This window comes from Acartia tonsa, chromosome 10, assembly GCF_053477335.1.
Source record: "Acartia tonsa isolate MP-2025a chromosome 10, ASM5347733v1, whole genome shotgun sequence".
Taxonomy (NCBI): Eukaryota; Metazoa; Arthropoda; class Copepoda; order Calanoida; family Acartiidae; genus Acartia; species Acartia tonsa.
This window is the reverse complement of record NC_137269.1, coordinates 25,057,769-25,073,957: the sequence shown is the minus strand read 5'-3', so window position 1 is coordinate 25,073,957 and position 16,189 is coordinate 25,057,769. Positions and strand designations below refer to the sequence as shown.

Below are 16,189 nucleotides of genomic sequence, written 5' to 3'. Positions count from 1 at the left end.
AACATTCTGAAACTTAATTCCTTGTTTCTTAGGCAGAGATACAGAAGGACAGACAGACATAAGGACAGACAGATACAAGAACAGACAGAAGAAGGACAGACAGATACAAGATCAGACAGATGCAAGGACAGACAGACAGAAGAAAAGACAGACAGAAGGACAGACAGACAGATACAAGATCAGACAAAAGGACAGACAGAAACACAGAAGGACAGACAGACAGAAGGACAGACAGACAGAAGAACAGACAGACAGAAGGACAGACAGACAGATACAAGATCAGACAAAAGGACAGACAGAAACACAGAAGGACAGACAGACAGAAGGACAGACAGACAGAAGGACAGACAGACAGAAGGACAGACAGACAGAAGGACAGACAGACAGAAGGACAGACAGACAGAAGGACAGACAGACAGAAGGACAGACAGACAGAAGGACAGACAGACAGAAGGACAGACAGACAGAAGGACAGACAGACAGAAGTACAGACAGTCAGACAGAAGGAAAGACAGACAGACAGTAGGACAGACAGAATATCTAATAGACAGAAGGACAGACAGAAACGAAAAACTACAATTTTTGTATTTCAGGGAAGCTTCGTACCCTGCGTGCAAGGTTGCCTTTATTGCCAGCAATCTAAATTTCACAGCAGCATCATGGGTTCTTTGTGGCGGAGTTTTTCTCAGGTTCAACATTTTGTTAGGGCTCAGCAGCCGCAGCTGCAAACAGTTTTTTCCTGCCATATTCTTTAGGAATTTTTCACAGTCACTTCTTTTATACTTACTCCCTGTTTTATACTAGATCTTGGCTGCTTAGCCCTTATGATTTTTTTGTTGCAAAGCAATTATAAAATTTTAATTCTAGTATGTTTGGGCGTAGTTTATATCCATGATAATTTTAGAAAGCTGCCATAACTTATCGGCCTGAGTTGGTTGCATTTCGTCGACACAATGCATTAGTTTTCTATATTGACATTAGAATTCTGATCTTGTGTTGATATAAGAGCAACTCCAAGAAACATCGTAAAGTGCCACCAAAAAATTTACTTCAAACAAAAAAATGACCAATGAGAGGCCAGAATGAATTTTAACATTGGTCAATTACAATGTATATTAGCCTATCCTTGGTCATTTAATTGTATGGCGTATTTTTTTGGAAGCACTTTACGCTGTTTTTAGTAACTAGGACAATTATATCTATAATATATAAATTCTATTATTTAGGTTAATAATAATTCTGCAAGGCAAATATTTATCAGTGGACCCTCAAACTCCGCAACTAACTGCCAGTGGCTCTATAAGGTATAAAAATAGGCAGTGCTCAGCATCCGTGTGTAAGCCTAAGGAAAATCGTCAATTTATAACATTAAATTTCAGCTTGATGTCTAAACCTGTTCCTAAATAGACAATCCATTTATTCTGATTTTTTTTTGCAAATAAGCGGGTTTAAATTAAAGGCTTATGCGCGGCTAAAGCCCAGCGTCTGTGTACTAAACTAAAGTTTTGAAAAATTGCAATAAATTGTATTTTTATACGGCTTTTTCCCTTAAAGTGCCTTGCTAAAAACTGCCCTTTTATTTACGAGAAAAATATAAAAAAGGAGGGTGGGAGGGGGGTAGTTTTTCGTTGGTTTCTTAATTACTTTTAGTCAGGTTTGGTTTGGTTAGAATAGATACTGGATAGCCTTGCAGGGTTAGGACCCGAACCTAGTAAAAGTGTCTGACTCTGATTATGACGTAAAAAAATTTAGCCAATGAGAGGCCACTATAAATTTTACCATTGGTCAATTATAGTGTATACTGGCCTCTCATTGGCTAATTTTTTTTACGTCATAATCAGAGTCAGACACTTTTACTAGGTTGTTAGGTTCGTCAGAGGAAAAAGGCTTCCCCCCCCCTTGATTTTAAATTTTTTTTTAGAATAGAGAAGATTAAAGGGGAGTCAGATGGAAAGCACCGTTCTCACTCTTTTCATTAGTAGCATCGAATTTAGTAAACTTATTTATGCAAAATTTCCCATGTTTTGATAAAAACAAATAATTTTTTTATTCAGTATGTTAAAGTTTGGTTTAATAACAGCAATGGCTTGCTTAACATTTGCAACAGCAGATTCATTAGGTAACCATCTTTAAGTAACAGAGCTCCTCTATACGTGTTTGTGTCAGTCTGTCTGTCTTCTGTCCTTTCCTTCTTTAATGTTAGAGAGTTAACTTTTTTTATTACAAGAATTGCAGACAATTAAATTCCTTTACTCTCCCACCTCTTCCCCAACCCAAACATCCCCTTCCCTCCTTTACTTTATCTAATCTTGACTACTAATCCATCCCCTTTACTTTGCTTCCCTTCACCTATACTGCTACATTATCTATAATACAAAGTAGTACGATGTTTGTCTGTCTGTCTGAAGTTTAAGATCTCAGTAACCACTGAACCGATTGGGCTCTACTCTTCAGGGAATATACCTACTGATCCTGTGATGGTTTTAAGCTATTTTCTTGGGGGGTGGGACACCCCCAACCCACCTAAAAAATGCAAAATACCCCCCCCCCCCCTTTTCTTTCCATCTTAAAATTAAACTCAAAAAGGGGGGTCGACTACCCCCGTCCCCCCCCCCCAAAAAAAAAAAAATTCCCCCCCTAATCTTTTTTTTATTTTCTTTTTCTTTTTGAATTTAAATAACACAATTATAGGTTAATCAAACCTCTTGGTGCAAAGCCCCTAGAGGCTAGGGGCTAAGCCGCTAGTATTTCAAGATGTAGAAAACAGAACCAATTGTTTCACTAAAAGAGAGTCACACATAGTCGAGATATATATTGGAAGTCCAACAAAAAAGTCTTTCCAATAGTATTTTCATAAAAATAATTTTCTTTTATTGTTTTAGGGCAGCTACTGGAGAATTTATATTTTCAAAAGGAAACAATTAAACATTATTAAATTTGAAGTAAACAAAAGGGAGAGTAAAATATTAATAAGGATGGCATCATCCATAAGTAGCGAACCACAAAGAAATTATGGATAAAGCAGATGTTCAGAAAGAAAAGGGAGAATATTATAATATTCATAAAAAATCATGAAACATCATAAAAGTAGGTTTCCATTTCTAATGAAATATGACCGACAGACCCACGAACCAAGTATACTACGCATTAAATGCCCAGTGGCACAAGGAATTGGTAAGGGGTTCATAGTTGTCTATCATATATAGCAGCCGAGAAAATTGCCTTTCCTTTAAAGCGTCACAAGTTTTATTGATCTTTTTCTTTTGAATGTCCTTAAATTTGTCAAAAAATGTTTAATTGTGACCTAAATTAGCATGGAGAACCATTGGATATCCAGTTATGTTTGGGGACTAATCGCATTGACTTTAGTCCAACACTTATCAGTCTATCAGCTGTCAGGTAGTTATATTATGTTAATCAGCTGATCAGATGTCAGGTAGTTATATTCTGTTAATCAACAAGTAAGCCTGTAAATCAGCAGATCACCTTTATGGTAGTTATATTCTGTAAATCAGCTGATCAACTTTAAAAGGACTCTCCACAGAAAAATCAACTTTAGATTTTTGAAAATCTAACCTGAAATTATTATTCTCTGTTCAATTTTAGGCATTTTTTGTTTTTGTGGCATCGCGATCGAAGCCCTTTGAAATTTTTTACCTCCTTTAAGTGAATCCTCCCGCCATTTTTATTTGTGCTGCTTTAGTGATTTTTAGCTTCTATTTTTGCCGCCGTTGCCGCATTCATCGCCCTTCTCCGCCGCTACTCCGCTGTACGTCGCTTTTTAATACATGCTCCCCTCTCCCTTGTTCAGAAATTAAATGGAGGCTGGGGGTGTTGTGTATAGCTACGTACGCAATGTATAGCGGAGTAGCGGCGGAGAAGGGCGATGAATGCGGCAACTGCGGCAAAAGATGGTTATATTTGGCGGAGGCGAACACAAAATGGAGGCGGCAGGATTGTCCAGTCAAGGAAGAGGATAAATCGTAGAGCGGCCGGTTGCAATGGAGCAAATGTTCTTTAGCGGCGAACACATATTAAGTGGAGGAAAGTGTAGTATATATTTTTATAGCGGCAGTACAAATAGGCGGCGGACAAAATTTTCAAAGGGCTTCGATCGCGATGCCACAAAAACAAAAAATGCCTAAAATTGAACAGAGAATAATAGTTTCAGGTTAGATTTTCAAAAATCCAAAGTTGATTTTTCTGTGGAGAGTCCTTTTAATCTTTAATCAGCTGAACATATGCCAGGCATGAACTGCCAATTACTTGATAGGAGATTAAATGCTTACTTCTTGATATATCACTTGTTCATATGATTTATACATTAAATATTCATAAAATTTCATTAATTTTAAAGCTTAAACATATATCACATAGCTCCAAGAGATAAACTAATGCTGTGTTTACATATTATCAATGACGTCTGATAAATCTTAAATTATTTTTGAATAGGTAATATAAAAGATAAAAAAATTTTCAAAGAATTCGTTGGATTTTTCTATATAACTGCAATAGATGTAGAATTTACGTAGATAGAATGTCGTCAATTTAGGTTGCTATTTCCATTGTCATTTATTGGTCAGTTTGTTTATCCAATAGGTATTATTAAATAATGAAAAACTTCTTTGGACCTAAAAGAAACACACTGTAAAGGAGAACCATTCTTTCTAGCGGTTGGCGATATATTAAGTTTCACACACAGACACACACACACAAAGACAGACATCCTGTTACTTTTACTTAAGGATTATATCTTAGTATAATTTTAGACATGTTCTTTATGTATTTTGGATAGAAACCTCGGCTTTCAGAGCAAATAAATTTGCTGACAATATGATTTCAGGTAATCTTATTTAGTAGAGCAGTTACTCTAGTATTAGGGTGTGTCCGTGCGTCCGTCACTCAGACCTTCTCACTCCCCCAGTGATGATAAACAAAATTACTCCTTCTCTAGATTAAAATTATTGGTTGAAACGTATGAACACTCAACTTAATGAATCAACTAATCAAAATTCGATGAAAGTCTCCAAAGTTGTTAAATCAACAAACAAGAATAGTTATTTCTCGTATCGTATTATAAACGGCTTTCCGCGGATATAGAATGTACAATTATAAGATTAAAACTAGTTTTTTTAGCCCCGTGGTGCCGAAGGCACCGGCTAAAAAAACTAGTTTTAATCTTATGATTGTACATTTCTATATTCGTAGAAAACTTAATACGATGCTGGACATAGTTTTTTCGTATGGATGAGAACCGGTTTCCCACCGGATTCGAATGAATACGAGAAACATTATTATACAACTTTGGGACAAATGTAATAAACAGCTCTTTATCCCCTCTCTCTGATTATATGTACTCAGAAAACTTTCATTTTTAGGATTATAACATTGTTTCTTGTTGTCTTATGAATCAATATTCTCAAAATCAGATGAATAGGATTAAAAAACAAATGGACTTTTGGATATTCTGTTATTCTAAATAGAATACTTCTCTTTTTAAATTGTATCTAACTGTTACAAGAATCAACCAACAAAGTTAGAAATCAACAGTAGCTATCTGTTAAGGAAGAAACGACGGACATACCATAATTATAGAAAAACTTAGCTTTTAAAAGTAATTAAAATTTAAAATATTAATTATTGTTTAATTTTATTTCTCTAGCCCTCTCTGGCTTACGAAGAAAAAGGCAGAATATTTTAACATTGAGAGAACTTATTATTGTGGCTCGGCTTAGAATCTATGTCAGGTAATCTATAATACAAAGTAGAATGATGTCTGTCTATCTGTCCGTCTGAAGCTTAAGTTCTCGGTCACTGCTGATTCAATTGGGCTCTTCTCTTCATAGAATATAGCTCTGGGTCCTGTGATGGTTTTAAGCTATTTTCTAGGGTAAAGGGAACACCCACAGCCCACACCTACAAAAAAATCTCCCACCACCGCGCTATGGGGCGAAGCCCTCGTAAAAAATTACGAAAGTTGAGTATCCTGGGTTTTAAATTGCCAAATAGTAATTTTAAAAAGTATTTTTTTGATAATATCTTTATATATAGATTTAAGAATGATTCTACATAGGCAGGGAACTTTCCGTTATCTCTTGGGACGAACTAGTCCTCAATAAATTGTTATAGAAAGATAGCGACTTTGTTTTAAACAAGATATCTAGTTATTTCAAGGAAAGTTATTTATCGCATCGTATTTTGGACAGTTTTCCACGTATGGGAAAATGAAAAATTCTATTTATTAACAAGAAAAATCATCTGAAATAGTTTTGTAAAACTTTTAGCAAACTAAAAAGTTAAGAAAAAGTTCAGTGCTATATAAAGTACTAGCGGCTACGTCCCCTAGAAGCCTCTAGGGGCACTGGTAGGAGGGGGAAACCTCATCACATTTTAAATTTGCGTTTAAAAAGAGTTAAAAAATATTTGGGGGGGACGGGGGTAAAAAAACCCTCTCCAAAAATAGTTTAAAACCTTCCCAGGACCTATAGGAAGCTTCACAGTAAAGGAGAACAATATCGGTTTAGCAGTTAGCGTCAGCGAGATCCTTCAGGACAGACAAAAAACGCTTACTACTTTATATAATAGGATTAAAATATTTTTGTCTGTAGCAAAGATTCTCGCTAACCGCTGAACCGATATGGTTCTCCTTTACAGTCGAGCTTCATATAGGTCCTGAGATGGTTTTATGCTATTTTTCTTCAATATCCCTTTCAATATAGAACCCCTAGATGCTAGGGGCGCACCCGCTAAAATACAAAAACTTAAAACTTAAGATTAATTTGTAAATATTTCAGTGCCATCAGAATAAGTTGTTCAGTCATCCTTGCCCTTCTGGATATTGATAAGCTTGGTTAGTATAAAAACAAGAATAACAGTGTTACAGCTGTGCACCATCCGCAACTAAGCCTTAAGTTTAAACCCGTTTTGATGCTTTGAAATATTTTAAAAGAGGGATTGTCCTATTTTGGTCAGGTTTAGGCTTCTTGCTGATTTTTTCAATTGTAAAAGGTTTGTTTCACTGAGGCTTGCAGGTGGCTGAGGCAGGGGCGTCCAAGCTTTTTATTTTGGGGGGGGTAAAATTTTTTTAAGGGGGGGGTAATTTGGTTTTGGGGGGGGTAAAATGGCGCGCGAAGCGCGCCGCAAATTTTTTTTACCCCCCCCCAAAATTTTTACCCCGGGGGTAAAATTTGCTTGGGGGGGGTAATTACCCCCCCTGAAATCTGTTGGCAGGGGTAAAATTTGTTTACTCCCCCCAAAATTTACCCCCGGGGTAAAATTTTTGGGGGGGGTAATTTAAATTTAAAAAAAAATTTAGTATTAAAAATGCGCGCGAAGCGCGCAAAAATTTTTTTTGTTAGAGATTTTCTAATTTGGGGGGAGTATTTACCCCTCCAAAATGGTTTGGGGGGGGTAAATACCCCCCCCCAAACATTATCCAAACATTCAAAGGTGATTTCACTCAAACATAATCATTGACCTCCATAACTCACCTCTTAATTCTTATTAAAAAAATATCTTTTGGCCCAAACAATCTCTAATTTTCCAAGGCCATTTTCTTTTAACGTTTATAATAACGTTTTCTTATTCGTTGTCTTTGGGGACTTTTGTGGATTTTGAATCGTTGGTTAATTAAGTTGAGTGCTCAAACCTTTCTACCACAAATTTTAATCTACAAAAGGGGTAATTATGTGTATCATCATTGGGGATGTACATCAGTTTATGGGATATTTTCCTATCCCTTTAGATCCCTGGATAAAACTATCTGTTGAAGAATCGTATTATAAACGGCTTTCCGCGGATATAGAATGTACAATTATGAGATTAAAACTAGTTTTTTTCAGCCCCGAGGTGCCGAAGGCACCGACCAAAAAAACTGGTTTTAATTTTATGATTGTACATTTTTATATTCGTAGAAAGCTGGATATAATACGATGCTAGACATAGTTTTTTTCGTATGGATGAGAACCAGTTCCTATCCACCGGATTCGAAATACGATAAAACATATTTTTCATATGTTCTAGGACAATGGATTCATATGTTTATTCGTTTGACTGCAATTTTTCTTCACACCATCATTCTACCACTTGTCATATATTTAAGGTAAGGTCATTTCAACAAAACTAGCTTAAAACCATCCCAAGTTTAAAATAGGAAAATAAAATAGAGTAAAACTATCACAGGAACTATGTGTAGCTTACATAAAATAGAGAATCCAATCGTTATCAAGAACTTAAGCACAGGCAAAAAAGTAGCGGGACAAAGTGTCTCAAAAATTAGCCATGTGACATCATAAAAATGAGGGAAATGAGAGGAGAATTTGGAAATAAAACCTATAAAAAAAAAGATGGATAATCCCACATTTTTATGACGCTGATTTTTAAGACACTTTGTCCCGCTAAGCAAAAACCCTTTCTACTTGACAAACTTGATATTCTGACAAACAATTTTAAAGGAAAATTTCCCCACAACCTCCTTCCCTTTTCCCTTTTTTTACCCACTCCTCTTCAGTTATATGAAAAAAACAAGATATACGCTAACTTCCAAAGGTTTCGTGATTTTTTGTAGAATTGATTGTTTCAATAGCTAGGCCTGCCAACAGCTAAATACCGTAATACATGTAAATGTTTCGTGATATTGATCAATTTTGGAGGGTAACGCATAATAAAAGTGACGAATATTTTCTTAGTCGCTTAAAAATATTATTTTAGATTTATTCCGTTTGCTTTAACTTTAATTAATGCAATAATGTTTTTATTTTCCTTTATAAAATCAATATTAAGAGGTATTAAATTTGGTTGTATGATTTTATATTTTGTTGATATTTTTCTGTTCTCTATCTAATTTGGTATCCATGGTTTCATTTATCATTCATATTAATGGATATACAATATACGTGGATATTATGACAGAGAAAAATTGTCATAAATTTAGGTTGCTATCATGGAACTCATTTATTGATCCGTTCATTTATCCAGTAGAAGGGAGGATATTGGGTAAAGGGGGTGGATGGTTTTATCCTTATTTTAGCCCACTGCGAATTTTACTTTATTAGAGAACATGGAAATTTGAGCAACATCCAAGTAATCATTTATCCATTTTAATATTATCTTATAAACACAGGATACAGGGATAGATCTCCATACTTTTTTATATTTATAATCTTTATTCTCAAATAACCTTCCCTCCGAAACTCGGTGATAATGAACAAATATCGCTATTCTTTTATTCCTGGCCTATTTCTAGATTGGTTCATACTGATATTATACGTCATTTTTAACATTTTAATAGTTATTGTAAGGATTTATAAAAATGGATTTAATTTAATTTTAAAAAAAATTTTGTTAGAAATATTGAAATTGATTCACATTAGTTAAAGTAGAATTAAAGTAGAATTATTTAATTTTTTTTTGAAGTACAAGAAATAATCTTCAAGTATTAAAAGAATTAATTTTGTAATGTATTTTTATTGTGGCTACGTCTCTAGCCTTTATAGCACTTGCGTGACGATGGGGGTTGAAGGGATGGGGTGCAACGCCCCTCTGTCTTGACCTTAAACTGGTCAATGCAGGAGATTTAATGTTGAATAAATACTAGCAGTTGCACACCTAGAAGTCTCTAGGGGCCTTTAACGGAAGAGGAGGAAGGAGTCCAACTCTTTACAATTTAATTTTCAACAAGAAAAGAATATTTTTTTTTTTTTTTTGGGGGGGGGGTTATTTCTTGGAAAGGTAGAGATATCCTCCCCCAAAATAGTTTAAAACCTTCACTGGACTAAAAGCTTCACTGTAAAGGAGGGCCATTTCGGTTTAGCGTTTAGCGAGATCCTTTGCTACAGACAAAAACCCTTACTACTTTACATAATAGGATTGGCTCACGGGGCGTAGAAAACTTTAAATATTTTTGAGTATAGCTGTAAAGTTTCAATTATAGATCTAAGTAGCCAAAAAGCATGACAAATTTATAAGATACAGGCAGGGAGGGGACATTGGACTGTAAATTACACTGGTACCCAAAGTTTAAAACGATGATATCCTATTCGTTTGGGTAGTTTGATTAAACTATTAGTGTTCAAAGTTTTGTATAAATACTTTAATCTACACAACGTTTATTTTGACTATCATCATTGGGGATGTACATCAATTTATCATCCATTGACTTATCCCTTATACTCTTTTAAGCTAAATTATCTCTTTTTTTTCAGGTCTCGAGCCAACTACCCCGAACTTTGGACAACTTCAAGTAGGTTCGTCTTTAAATACACACATAAGCTTCCATATTTTCAAAATACAATTTGAAGAATTATTAGAATAGTATATAGCTGTTGTAATAATGTTTTATTGTAAAGTTTTTGGTGATTATTTCTAACAATTTTGCCACCGAACACAGAAACCTACATATCCAGGGAGGGAGGGGACATTGGACTGTTTTTTACACAAGGCCCAAAAGTTTTATAATATTGTTTTCTTATTCGTGGCCTTAACAAATTTGGGGACTTTTATTGAATTTTGATTTGCTTGTTCATTGAGTTGAGTGTGCGTACGTTTTACCACTAATTGTAATCTACAGAAGGGGTAGTTTAGTGTAAAAACATTTGGGATGTACATCAATTTATGGGCCATTGTCTTGTCCCTTTAGATCCCTTCACATATAACTTACTTTTAAATAAATGAAAAATTAGGGCAGTGTAGTTTTTATTAAAAAGAAATCGCATTAGTGATATATCCTTGCTAAAGTTAGTTTCAGGATAGCCCGCAGGGTTAGAGCAGGTGTAGGACATGATGGGCTGTGAAAAGCACTTAACTTTCTTTAACTATCAATTTTACTTTCCTTTAACAAAAATTAAACAGGGGGGGGGTTGTTCTCTGCCCAATAAATCATTTGAGTGAAAGCACCTTATTTACTTACCACAAACCATATCCTAGTTATAAAGTAGCTTTGCTTTTAGTTCTACTCTACAGTGAAGCTTCTTATCTCCACCCTCCAAATAAAAAATGACCCCCACCTAAAAATGTTATTTTTACTTTTTCTGTTTAAACCTAAATTGAAAATGTAGGGGGGGGGGGGGAGGTCGACTTTTCCCCCTCCCATCTTAATTGCCCCTAGATGCTTCAAGGGTCGCAGCCTCTAGTAGTTAATAATGAATAATCTCATATATTTTATGTGATTATCTAAACTGTTTTTGATAAAATATTACAATAACAAGCTTAATCCAATATAAAATATCTGAAAATTTATCCTAATCCCTCTTAAGGTAAGGAGAAAATATTAAATTAGATAATTTGCTCTCTGTTATTTTATTTTTTAAAGCACAGCTTTATCTTTAATTATTGCCTGTCCGACTGTCTGTCTGTTTTTCATTCTAAGGCCATGTTAGTCTGAAAGAGAAAAGTTGGGAGGGAGGAACAACACCGTAGACTGTAAATTTTACTGTCCAAAAAATTTTATAGAGACGATGCTATACAATGCTATCAGTATGGCTTAGAACCGGTTCTAATCCAGCGGATATTAATCGGTTTCGAAGCCATACTAAATTATATCTTCCTACAGCAGTGCTTCTTATACATAAACAAATTCGTCCTTTTCAAAAATATTTGTACTAATAAATTTAATAAGTGTCTAATAAGCTAATTAAACCCTTCAGATTTTAAGAGGTTTTAGGCTAATTCCTAGGGGAATGGGACATATATACTCCCATTCATATAGTGGCATGCATAGGTGGTATAAAACTTGTGGAGAAAAATAAAATTTCAGTATGTAGGGTTGTGTTGACACCTTTTACACCCTCCTTTCGCACGTTTATTATTCAACCCCCCCCCCCCGCCCCCCCCCGCCCCCCCCCCTAAAAATTGATATTGGGAGTTACCAGAGGCTAGGGACAAGACCGCATGAAGGTAATATGGAAGCTTATGATTTGCATGGAATTAATATTCTTAATTGATTGATAATGCATGATATGCTGTATTTTGTTATTTATGTTAAAAGATATTTCATGAATTTAAAATTTTAATTCAATCTTAATTCTAATTTTATTAATCTAAAATTTCTAGGTAAACTAAATTTTATTTTAAATCATTATATTTTAGAAGAAATAAAATTAGTTAAAATTAGAATTTAATATAAATCTTTGGAAGAAATATTTTAGCCAGGGCTAGGCAGCCGTGCTCATATCAAAACCTATCTTGGCTGATTTATATTTAACGGCTGAAATGCTGCAGCTACTGCTGTCTAAAATCTGCACTTTATAACATTTTTGGAAATATATGTTTAATATTAAACAAGAATATTAACATCCATAAGTAAAGTAAACATTACATATTAATAATGGTTGCATTGATTTTTTTGCAAAAATGTTATGAGGGGGGGGGGGAGGTTAAACCATTTGAAATTTTTGTTTAAAGTATGACTTTAGTTACAAATTTGGCATTCTCTTTTTTTTTGCAAAACACTGATGACAGAGCCATAGGCGTCCAAGGGGGGGGGTAATGGGCCATTTGGCACCCCCAAACGATTTTGGGGGTGCCGTAGGCACCCCCAAAATTTTTTGAACAATAACCCCCCCAAAAAAAAATTACCCCTACCTTGGGGGTGCCGTAGGCACCCCCAACGATTTTGGGGGGGGTATTTACCCCCCCCAAACCATTTTGGGGGGGGTAATTACACCCCCCAAAATAAATGTTCTTTAAAAAATTTTTTTTTGGGGGGGTATTTACCCCCCCCAAATTGAATGTTCTTAAAAAAAAAATTTGACTGAAAATTTTTTTTTGGGGGGGGGATCTATGATGTAATTGTAAAGCACTGAAGATTCCATAAAATAGATACCTAACTAAATTAAATATTTCATTGAATAATGAAAAAGAATTTCTATAGGTGATTTCTTTTGGGAGGATGTCAGGGTGTCTCAAAACTAGTTATAAAACTTACCAGGACCTATAAGACGCTTCACTTTAAAGTATAATCATATTGGTTCATTGGTTAGTGAGTTAATTATTGTATTTTTATGTTCTAAAGAATGAGATACTACTATATATTTGAATAGTAGTGGCGCCCTTAGCATCTAAGAACTCGTGTTTTCTAAAGGGTAAAAAGGGAAGAGAAAAATAGCCTAAAACCACTCAAAGGATTGACCTATAATAGTGTGGAACCATCATGGGATCTATGTGAAGCTTTCCTAAAAAGGAGAACTCAGTATTAAAAGTAATGAAATCTGAAGCTATAGTCAAATAAACCTTACATACTACTTTATGTTATAGGATAGTACTTATTAACTTAATAGATTAGGTAGGTGCTTTTTTTACATAATTAAATTACCCCCCCCAAAAATTTTACCCCCGGGGTAAATTAGTTTGGGGGGGGTAATTACCCCCCCCAACAGATTTGGGGGGAGTATTTACCCCCCCCAACAGACTTTAGGGGGGGTAATTACCCCCCCCAATCAAATTTTACCCCCGGGGTAAAAATTTTGGGGGGGGTAAAAAAAAATTTCGGCGCGCTTCGCGCGCCATTTTACCCCCCCCAAACACGAATTACCCCCCCCCCTAAAATTTTTTACCCCCCCCAAAAAAAAAAGCTTGGACGCCCCTGGACAGAGCGTTAAAGAACAGATTGAAACATTGGACTAACTTTTCCATTTTTAAAACTAATTAAATGAATTTTAAGAAATGTTATATAGTGTTGTAACGACAAGACTTGGTGACTTTTAATCTTAGTTAAAGAGGCTTCGCTTTTAATTATATGCAAAAAAAATAATATAAAATTCTGGTGCACATTTACTTCTACACAACTTCACATTTCATATCATTAGAACTGCATAAAATTACAACCAGTGGCGTGCACAGGGTAATATCAGTGGTGCGCGAAGCACAAGCAAAAATTTTAAAACTCCTCCTAAATAAAAATCGAGTATTGGGTTGTTGGTTTCAGCTGTAGGGGATGCAATAGAGAATTATTTTTGCGGAATAATTTTGCACGCTTCTGATTACAACATCACTTCTCCTTCAATTATTAAACACCTCCTTTATTTATAACCTAAGCAAGGAGGAGAGGGGACATTAGACTGTTACACATTACACCGGTACGCAAACTTTTATAACCACGTTATCTTGTTCGTTTTCTCAAAAAAAATTTGAGTACTTTTTAAAAATAAATTTAAAAGTTAGGCTCTCAACTTGTAGGGGTAATTTTTGTTTATCATAATTGAGAAGTTACATCAATTTATCATTCATTGTCATGTCTTTTCAAATCCCTTGGTAATATGCGGAAGTGAAGGTGCACCAGTAAATATAATATATCTTATCAAGTAACGACACGTGCGGAGGAGCGGGGAGACGGCAACGAGCTCCTAGAATTGAGCCAGATGGCGAGAAGATAAATGGAGGTGGGGCAGGAGCCAATGTCTGGTAAGTTACTCCAATATCTTATCAGCTATGCTACAACTATATGCTTTCGTACTCTTTTTAATAGCAAATACGGTGAAAATCAGTTTTATGACAGATACAAGAACATACACACATATATAGAAAATCTATCCAACTAACTAAATAACAGACTTTTTCGATGAACATACAACAAAAAACAGATAGACTAAAAAAAAGAAAAACTGGCAAAGAAAACGCAAGGACAGACATACAAACTGAAAAGAAGACATAGAAAGACAGATATTATACATATGGATGGACAAATACTTATTTATCACATTTCTTAAAATTATATTTCTTTATGTTTCAGGGTGAATAAGACAGTTGATCCCGTATTGATACCTAGATTACCATATATCTAATTTATTTTTTTAAAGGCTCGGCAGCCGCGCTTTAGCCGCGAATAAGCCTTAATTTAAACCAGTTTGGATGCTTTGGAAATTTTTGGAAAGAGGGATTATCATATTTGGTTCAGTTTTAGACTTTCAGCTTACTTTTTAAATTATGAAAGGTTGATTTCCCTGAGTTTTCAGTCGGTTGACGCGCGGCTGCTGAGCCCTGATATTTTCCATATATACATTTTTTTTGTAGGAGACACAACTATAAATTCTAAGAAATAAGGACGATACAATAATTTTCATTCCCAATTATGAAAAAAGTAGATTAAAATTATTGGTGAAAAAGTTTGATCAACCAATCAAGAAAAATGTTTTTAAAACATTGGGTATTTATTTTATTTGCCGCAGAAATGAACCAATCACAAATCTCCTTTGTCAGGTAATCAGCTGATAGTTGGCCAAGATTGGTTCATTTTAGCGGCAAATTCAGAAATTTGAAATTTTTGGAAAGTTGGCTTTGTCTGAAGGAAAATTATTTTGCCTCAATTTTAGACAATTTTTTTTGTCCATTGTCCTATCCCTTTTAATCCCTGATATTTGTTTATCCTGGTTTTTCTATTCTACAATGTGTCTATAAAATTCTTCTTTTAAATAAAATTTTTCATTATTTACGTTAACAAATTATTAGATCTCAATTTTCTTACTTTGTATAAAAAGTCCCCTTATTATGCCGTCCATACCTACAAAGATATACCTGCCTTACCCTTTTAAATTTGTGATTTTAAAGCAAGCCTCCTGCAAAAAAATACCATTTTTATTCGTAAAGTAATAAAATGAACAATATCTTTTATTTTAAATTGTGTAATGTGCATGTCATTCCAAACTCTGGAAACTTTTATTTTTGAAGTATGGTCTGCTAAGCCAATATTTTATCAGAAAAAACGAGTATTTACTGCAATCTTGCTTTAAATGTCAAGGTAGTCGAAAAAATCTGCATTTAAATAATTTTGGTTTTCTAAGTCAAAAATTTCTTTTGCTTTCAAATATGACGAAAGTTTTCTAAATATCTATATTTACGGCTGTTAAGTAAGGTATTTAATTAATTGACAAAATAGAAGAATTAACAAATTAGAGGCAAAAAGAAATAATTATTTGCAATTTACTACAAAAATAAATGATTTTAAAAAGGCATCACAAAATCAAGGTATATTGCTTATATTAAAAATATTTCTTCAGGTTATCTCAGAAATGCAATTTTTGCAGGCACTAGGAAGTTTTAGCCATTCCCATGACGATTAGGTTTTCAATGTTTTTTTTCTCAAAGTTTTAAGATTTCAATGTTTTTCTTAAGTGTACAAAACCTTAAAACTCAAAAACATTGAGAGAAAAAATCCTCTTATAAAAACATCCAATACTTGAAATGATAATCTTTCTAG

At 34.5% G+C, this 16,189-nt stretch overlaps 2 protein-coding genes across 2 annotated transcripts in view; both read left to right on the top strand.

Annotated features, from left to right (window-relative positions):
- The window catches only part of LOC145330732 (uncharacterized), a 32,498-nt gene extending 29,563 nt beyond the window's left edge, over positions 1–2,935 (top strand). The window contains exons 2-5 of the mRNA XM_080175397.1: positions 594–689; positions 1,227–1,304; positions 2,055–2,119; positions 2,883–2,935. Of these exons, the coding sequence (XP_080031523.1) occupies positions 594–689; positions 1,227–1,304; positions 2,055–2,119; positions 2,883–2,935 (292 nt within the window). The remainder of the gene's footprint in view (positions 1–593; positions 690–1,226; positions 1,305–2,054; positions 2,120–2,882) is intronic.
- Positions 2,936–3,317: 382 nt separating this feature from the next.
- On the top strand, positions 3,318–15,607 carry LOC145330659 (uncharacterized). Its single transcript, XM_080175322.1, has 8 exons — positions 3,318–3,399; positions 4,770–4,843; positions 5,663–5,747; positions 6,795–6,850; positions 8,023–8,101; positions 10,203–10,244; positions 14,299–14,397; positions 14,726–15,607. Exons 2-8 carry the CDS (start codon positions 4,834–4,836, stop codon positions 14,775–14,777), a joined length of 423 nt encoding a protein of 140 aa, XP_080031448.1. The 5' UTR covers positions 3,318–3,399; positions 4,770–4,833; the 3' UTR covers positions 14,778–15,607.
- The last annotated feature ends 582 nt before the right edge of the window (positions 15,608–16,189 follow it).